Source organism: Morus notabilis, unplaced genomic scaffold, assembly GCF_000414095.1.
Source record: "Morus notabilis unplaced genomic scaffold, ASM41409v2 Scaffold1388, whole genome shotgun sequence".
Lineage (NCBI taxonomy): Eukaryota > Viridiplantae > Streptophyta > Magnoliopsida > Rosales > Moraceae > Morus > Morus notabilis.
In genome coordinates, this window is record NW_010362392.1 from 215,044 (window position 1) to 223,310 (window position 8,267).

Genomic DNA, 8,267 nt, shown 5'->3' on the forward strand with positions numbered 1-8,267 from the left:
TCTCTCTCTCTCTCTCTCTCTCTCTCTCTCTATATATATATATATATATATCTATATATATAAACAAAAAAAAAGACGTCTCTTGATTCTTGAAAGTCAAAATTAAAAAATGGGTACTGGTATATATGTAATTGCCGCACTTGAAGTCCATATGGCAACTAAAGATTAATACATGCATGTGTCTATATATATATCCTTCCCGTCTCTCCCTATCTTTTTTAACCATCTTGGTCCGACACCTATAACACTTGAAATATTCCAATAATAATGTTATTGCGTTTGAGACTTCAGTAAAAAAAAAAAAAAAAAAAAAAATGCTATGTAACATTATTTCTTAACCGTGAAAGCATAAGCAGTAGCTAGTTTGAAATTTAAGCACTCTGATTAGAACGTGGGACCATCAAAGGTCAATCATAATTAGAGACGATGATATGATGTTCGAACCAAATCAATGATCTTTTATATCATTAAATTTGCATGCGTGATATATAAACATAAAAAATTTACTGTAGTAATTCCAATGATGTAATTAACAGATTGCTACTATAAATAGCCAATTAACCATGATTTTTTAACCTTGTCACGGAAAATTAAGTTAAAACAAGAGGTATCATATAACCATCATATTTAGACATAGGCCGTAAAAGAGCAACTTCATCACAATATACCCTTAATGAGTCCGGTCCTTTTTATCGTTTGATCATTCCCAGAAAAGAAAAGGCAAAACAGATGTCATATTCATCAAAAGGTGGTCGAAATCGAATTTTATTTCTAGAATCATAGGCGTTTCGAAGTCCCGATTCAACCTCCAACAAATGCATAATATTTAATGGGGCAATATGCTAGAATGACTATCCAACAAAATGAAATTAGTAAAATGACCTTCTTCATTTTTTATGAAGAATGACCACCTAATCATTCTTTGTAAAAAGTAGTCATTTTACAAATAAAAATTTTTAAAAAGTTATTTTACTAATAAAACTTTTCTATTGAGTTATTTTTACAAAGCCCTAACAATAATAATTTAATAAAAGAGAAGTGCATAATGGCAAGGATATGTACATAAACACCCTCAATCGGTCAAGATGGATATCATGTGTTTATCACGTGTGTATGAAGAAAACGAGGCCCAAATAAACAGTTGCAATCAAACAGTCAAGACATCAATAATAACGTGCCCTTGTCACTCAAAATCTTCTCTATATATTTTCCACTTTTAGTACTGTTATTTATCTCCATTTTCAGTCTTTTTTTTACTTTGGAGATATGGAAGAGATTATATCTTCTTGTTCTTCTTCATCACTTGTGCCAATAAGCCAACAAGACCACCACCAAACGAAACCAACGATCCAACAACGACTCCAGTTCATACTCCAAACCCGACCCGAATGGTGGGTTTATTCCATCTTCTGGCAAGCCTACAAAGACGTGACAATCGGCAGCAAGGGCGACGTTTCGCTGTCGTGGAACGGAGGATACTTCCGCGGCACTAAAAACGACGTCGCTCGAAAGGGAAATGACGTCGTCGAAACGGTTTTCGGGTTCGATTTGGAGAAGAAGGCGAGCACAACGAGCAGGGTCGGAGACATCCAGGCCCTATTCGGCAACGACAGCGGTCAGGAGATGGACGTCGATGTCCTCTCCGATATTGAGTGGTTCTACACGGTGTCACTCTCGAGGACTTTTGCGGCGGAGAGTGGGGCCATCGGGCGGTCGTTCAGCTCCGGCGCGTACGTTTGGCTGACGGGGAGCGAGGAGCTTTTGTTGTACGAGTGCGAGAGAGTGAAGGAGGCTCGCATGCATGGGATTCAGACCTTGGTTTGCATTGCGACGCCGAATGGTGTTCTTGAATTGGGCTCTTCGGATTTGATCAAAGAGGATTGGAGCCTTGTACAGTTAGCCAAATCGCTTCTTGGTTCTTCTGGGGTTCCAATTAACAATATTTCTCCGAATATTATCCAAAGGCAGAATTCTATCCAAAATCAGATCTCAAATATTAGAGATAATTTTCCTCTACTTGACATTGGAATAATGCCTTCTGGATCTGGTAGAAACGAGTCCACTCTGGAAGATCCAAATAAGCAACCAGAAGATATTGCCAAGAAACACGTTGTAACCGGTAATTATTTATACAAAAAAGTCGATATAATATATATATATATATCTTCTTACTTATTTGTTTTTTACTTAGCACACAAATGAGACGGCCTGTTGTTTTAGAAAGAGAAACTGATATTAAAAAGGCTTAGCACATCCGATCAATCAGGTTAATATTCATTAAACAACTATCAACTCTTTCACTCTAATTTACTAATAGAAAGAAGAAAATTCATATCTATTTTGTATACATACTTCGATTTTCTTAGTGTCCGTGCTTACTTAGTTGGATGTGCTAAAGAGCGTTTGATATTAGTTGTTCCGTTTGCATTCATAAAATATAATTATTTAGATTTGTATCTATATTTTTTTGTTACTCAGATTTGTGTATATCTATACGATCACGTAATTTAGGTGGATCTTCATCGGATTCTGGGCCTTCAGACTCCGACGGATACTTTGCGTCCGCGATAACTGGAGGCAATCGGATCAAGAAGAGAGGGAGAAAGCCGGTGATTGGCAATTCTTTGCCGGTAAACCACGTTGAAGCGGAGAGACAACGGAGGGAAAAGCTCAACCACCGGTTCTACGCTCTCCGGTCGGTCGTTCCCAACGTGTCGAAAATGGACAAAGCCTCTCTACTCGCCGACGCCGTCGTTTACATCAACGAACTCAAGAGCAAGATCAATGAACTGGAGACACAAGTCCACCTATCGCAATCGAATAGACCACTCAAAATGGGGATCACAATGTGTAATAGTACTCCTAAGTTTGAGAGCCAAAGCACATACAATATTGTGGAACACAAGAGAAAATATTCGAGTTATGGATCGGTTGGTGCCATGGAAGTGGATGTGAAGATTGTGGGAACGGAAGCGATGATCAGAGTTCAGTGCCCGGATGTGAATTACCCGCCGGCGCGGTTGATGAACGCTTTGCGAGATCTCGAGTTTCAGATTCTTCATGTGAGTGTATCGAGCGTTAAGGAGTTGGTGCTTCAAGATGTTGTGGTGAGAGTTCCTGATAGGTTTCCAAGTGAAGAGGCCATGAGAATGGCCATTGTTAGACTAATGCAGAGCTGAATTAGTACTACTCTTGGTCAAAAATTTCGTCATGATCATCATAAGGTAGAGTTTGCTCATGTAATTACTAATTCTCTCGATCGTCAGTATATTTTAAGATCATTGTAGTATTGTAATATGAAGTTTTCCAGTCATGTGATTTATAGTACTACTTGTCAAATTTCCATTTTGATATATAGGGTTCCTATGAAAAGACGTCATCCTTATCATATGTGTAGTACGCCACTCTTCCTTTATGTACAAGAAGAGTATTAATGTGTATTTCTTGGTTCACGATGTGTATAATTTTCTTGACCAACGATATATATATATATACTTTTTGAATAACTTTCTCTCTCTCTCACTCTCTCTCTGATATGTATGATAAACTATATACTTCACTAAAATTAATGTTGATTGTTGAGTATGTTAGATAATTTGTTTATAAGCATATTTCCTTGGGGAACTTGTCATCAACTTGATCAATCGTGTAAAGGCCGCCGATAAGAACTGATATCTTATCTGATCAATTAAGTTTCGATGATCATAACCTATAGTAATGCTTTCACTAACGGCCAAGATTTAATATACAAGTTTATTATAGATTCTTAGATCAATTGTTGGACTGCTCTGAGACCACTACGTTTGATTAATGTGGTAAAGCTCTAACAAGATACTGAGCTAGTAATATTTTATTCTAAGAGTTGGCTCTCTCATACATTTCAGTAATAATATGGAAGAGAGTAATATTTAAGCAAGTAGTGTGAACTGCGGTGAGGATCAGAGAATGTATAGTGATTGACATAAATAGGGCATGGAAAGGAGTATTCGCAATATTTCTTTTTCTTGTAGTGTAATTAAGGGAAAAACTCCTTTGATTGATTGCTAAATCACAGTGAAAGTTTTGTTTTGTTTTAACGTTATAAATTTAGAATGATATACAGTTTGTAAATGTACGAAAACAATTCCTTTCTATAACAACAAAGATTAATTTCATTATTGTTCCTTACACTTTTTGAGTACTTCTGGTTTTTTTCCCTTTTTTAAAATGTTAAAAATGAGCTAACGTAAATTTTTAGCGAGTACTCTAGCTCTACTATAATCGGAATTGATTTAAAGTTTAGCTATGTATAGCTAGAACTTAAATGATTAAATAGACTTTTACCATAACTTAGGGAGACCAACCAAAAGATTAAATGTTAAATCATGTCTCTCTTTTACATTACATGATCGAACGTAATGGGAAAGGGAAAGGTTTTGGAAATTAGAAGGGATAGAAAATTCCTTTTTAGTGTTTATGTTATATACCCTTATTGAAAGGTTACTTAGAATCAATTCTCTTTTTTTCATAACTCTGAAAATATCATTTCTAATTTAATTTTCATCTCAAATGTAACATTGCTTTGCAATTAATTAATTCTATACCTTTGAGCATGGACGTTGCTTAGTGGTATTTTATAAATAAATTGAGAGAAAGCAACTAGTATTAAGGCAAACGAAAACATCCTAATTATTAACTAGGTTGGCATCCTTCTTTAGACTTATCCTCTACTAAGTAATCAAATCCAATATTATAATAAGAAAAGAAAAACACAAAAGTTCAACAATAAGAGAGATGGAGAACGCTAATAAACAAAAAGTATATTTGACAAAACCTTTAGTACGAAAAATAAGATTAGAAAGCCAATACCAGCAACTTAAAAAAAAAAAACAAAAAAAAAGTCACAGACAAAGAAAAAGCTATAGCAACAATTTTCGTCGGCCCACATCCTTAAGCTGGATGAAAGAATTTCTCTGTTGTTTTTTGTCTCTCTCTCTCTCTTCTTTTTTTTTTTTTTTGCCCGATTATGTAAAGCTGTTATGAGAAATTTGTGGCCAAAACAAGGTGACGATCTTGTAAAGAAAAAGAAGTAAGGTGATGTTTTCGTATATAATGTGAACATGGGTTTAAGAGACAGACGATGCTTTTGTGAATATGTTTGGAAAAAAAAAAATGACTTGTTACGAAGTACATTTGCTTGAATGCATTAATTAAGCTAATGCATGTTAAAATACCCAGAACAAAAAAGCAACATCAAAATAAGAGTCTGAAATTGTTTGTTTGGCGTTCCTCAAGTCAATTTGTAGTTTATTTCAATTTAAAGAGAAGCAAGAAGTTAGGATATTGTCATTTTCTTTCTTCATCACCTTTATCATGTAACATTAATTCCCCATTTTGTAAGGAGATGGGAAAGAGACATATCCCCCCCTCTTTTACCATTCATATTGTTAAAGTTATTAATTAATTAGCTGATAGTGTACAGTAAATTGGTTTATAGATTATTGTCACTAACAACTACATATGGATGGTTTTCAGTTGTGTCGTGGAGGACAAAACTCCATCACATATATCTCACCTCCTTAGGCCTTGCCGCCTTAGCCCTTACACCCTAGCAGAGCTGAGTGGTGGACATTCAAAGTGGGTTCAAAATTGATAGTCATTTAAACAGATAACAAATCTGCGACAGGCGTACAAAGTGCTTGACTTTTTATGGTTGAAAAATATCGAAAATGGGGCACCATTATTAAAAGAAGGTGGGTCTCCTAATGTGCCTCATATTTCGAGATCTATCTTTTACTAATAGATAGTGCTCAGTATTATTGGTGCGCTTTAACATTGATCCTATTATATCTTATGTATTGCCCATAGCCTAATAACCAATTCAATTCCCAGTTTTTGTTCCCATGCTACTCTTGTCCTGCTGGTTTTATGTTTTATTTTGCTTCTGTTTTTCGCCTGCGTGCGAATGTTGCGCCTATATTTTCTTTACAACTGCCTACGTTTTTCTCTTATTAGCTTATTCGTTTCTTTTTTTTTTTCCCCTCATTTTTTTGGAACGAAGTCTTTTTTTTTTTTTAATAAAACCCCATACTCAAGGAACTTATATTTAAACAAAACCAAAGTAACAAATACAATAGAAGGCTAATGACTTAGCGGGGGAACGGACGTACACTTGAGACATAAAAATGGGAGAATACCTCGGCACACTAAGATCAGGCATATCTACGGCTCTATTTGATAAAACTCCTCTCATCGAGATAAATTTTTCAGCAATGGAAGGATAAGACATTATAACACTAAAGCTACACCAAACACCGCCAAGACATCAGTTCAACAAACACCAAAAACAAACAAAGACAACGGGATGAAAATCCCAGTTATTGTAGTAAAAACACACCAAAAACAAAAACATAATAAACACAAAGAGACCCCAAAACCTATTGTCAAGTGATTTTGACGAGGAGGCAATCGACGAGAGCACCACCAGAAAAGGTAGAGGACTTTGAAGGTGATACAACGAGGTTGAGCAAACGGCGTAAAACGGCAAGTCGAACTCACCCTCTCTGCATCCGCCGCCGGCAATCGAAAACACTACCTCCAAGAGAAACTTACTGCCGCACGAAACAAAATGCCAAAGGAGCACAGTCACCATCCAGCGAACATTTGGAGACAATAGCCCAAATGAATGGCACCCCACCTCCAAAGCGTTTTAGATCCACTCCAAGGAAAGCACCACTTCCCACACTACCACCACCACATAAAAGACGACAATGAGACGAATTTGGGGACCAAGTTTCACAGTCGGAATTCCGTTGATGCACCCGGAGGCGGTCCCAAAATTCCAGCCGACTCACTCTCTCTTTTTCTCTTTTTTAGAGTAGTCTTTTCTTTTAATTATTATAATAAGTTTTTTTAATGAAGAGCTCGGTGTGGGATTAAGGATCTCGAGGTGCCAATCTAGTTAAAATGTCGTAAATAATTGCTCTCTCTCATCATTAATTTCGTTAAAAAAATAATAACAGGTTTAATGCAACACCAATGTTTTATTGATAGTTCCGCGATGGCTGGTCCTGAGAATTTGACGCCAGCTATCAAGACCCTATGCCTGATGGATCGTGTGTTGTAGGATATACTTATCTGCATGAGGATAAGCGATGACCTGATTAATGGGAAAAAAAAGCTAAATTAATGTTTCTTTTTTCACGAATCATAATTGATGAGCTAACCTATGCATACCAAATTTAACAAACATTAGGATGATGTCATTTGACCACAAAATTGATACTCTATATACGTACACACACATATATATGTATCTATGTATCATGTTCACGTCTAGATGGAACCTGTGTGGCCTAGCTAGCTAGCCGTGCTTATGAACAGTTTAATTTGAATTGATGTGAAATTGTTGTGCCATGGAATGTTGCTCATGGCGTAGGAAGTAACTAAAAAGAAATGATATGCGACCTTCAAAGTTTAAACCAGCTTTGATTAATTTAATAATGTCGTCTTTTTCATGTTGGAGCTGAACTAGAAATCTTAGCACATTCTTAGTAGCTCTCTATACACTTCTGTCCCCAAATAATATTCACAATATATATACATAGATTTTTTTTTTTGAAACGAAAAATCAATTGCATTGTATCGCAAGTTTTGACTTTTAAGTATACTCATATATCAGACTTAATTAAACCTCAAATATTAAATCAAAGGCCAATTACAAGGTTAGTTCGTTTGGAAGAATAAAAGAAAGATACCAACATATGAACAAATTATTAGGGTAAAAGATTAATTTTAAATTAATTCACGCCCTTTTGAGAAAAAAAAAAAAAAAAAACTATCCTCATGATTCCAACACTGACTATTCTTACTGAAAAACAGTACTCTTCTTGGAAATAATTAAGGCTTAGTTTGGTAGTGCTATAGATTTTGAAAAAATTGCTTTTAGCTATGCTGAAGGAAGAAACAGCTGTTACAAAAAGCAGCTGAGTGTTTGGTAAACTATAATTATAATAGCTGTGCTCATTTCAAAATTAGTGTAATGGCGTTTGATAAATTATAAGGTTGAATTACTGTGGATAGTAAAAAATTACGACTATATTATATTGTACTATAATATAATATATATATATATAATTACAATATAATATATATTTATTATTATAATTAATATAATACAAAAAAACTATTATTATATAATATATTATATAATTATGATATATAATATAATAATATTATCAAAATAATAACTGAAATAATTAAAAGCAAGGATTATATTATACTATACT

General features: G+C 35.0%; 1 protein-coding gene across 1 annotated transcript; it reads left to right on the forward strand.

Moving 5' to 3' along the window:
* Window positions 1-1,243: 1,243 nt before the first annotated feature.
* LOC21398450 (transcription factor MYC2) lies at window positions 1,244-3,494 on the forward strand. The gene is made up of 2 exons (XM_010101900.2): window positions 1,244-2,119; window positions 2,512-3,494. The coding sequence occupies exons 1-2, from the start codon at window positions 1,267-1,269 to the stop codon at window positions 3,177-3,179; spliced, it is 1,521 nt and encodes a 506-aa protein (XP_010100202.1). The 5' UTR covers window positions 1,244-1,266; the 3' UTR covers window positions 3,180-3,494.
* The last annotated feature ends 4,773 nt before the right edge of the window (window positions 3,495-8,267 follow it).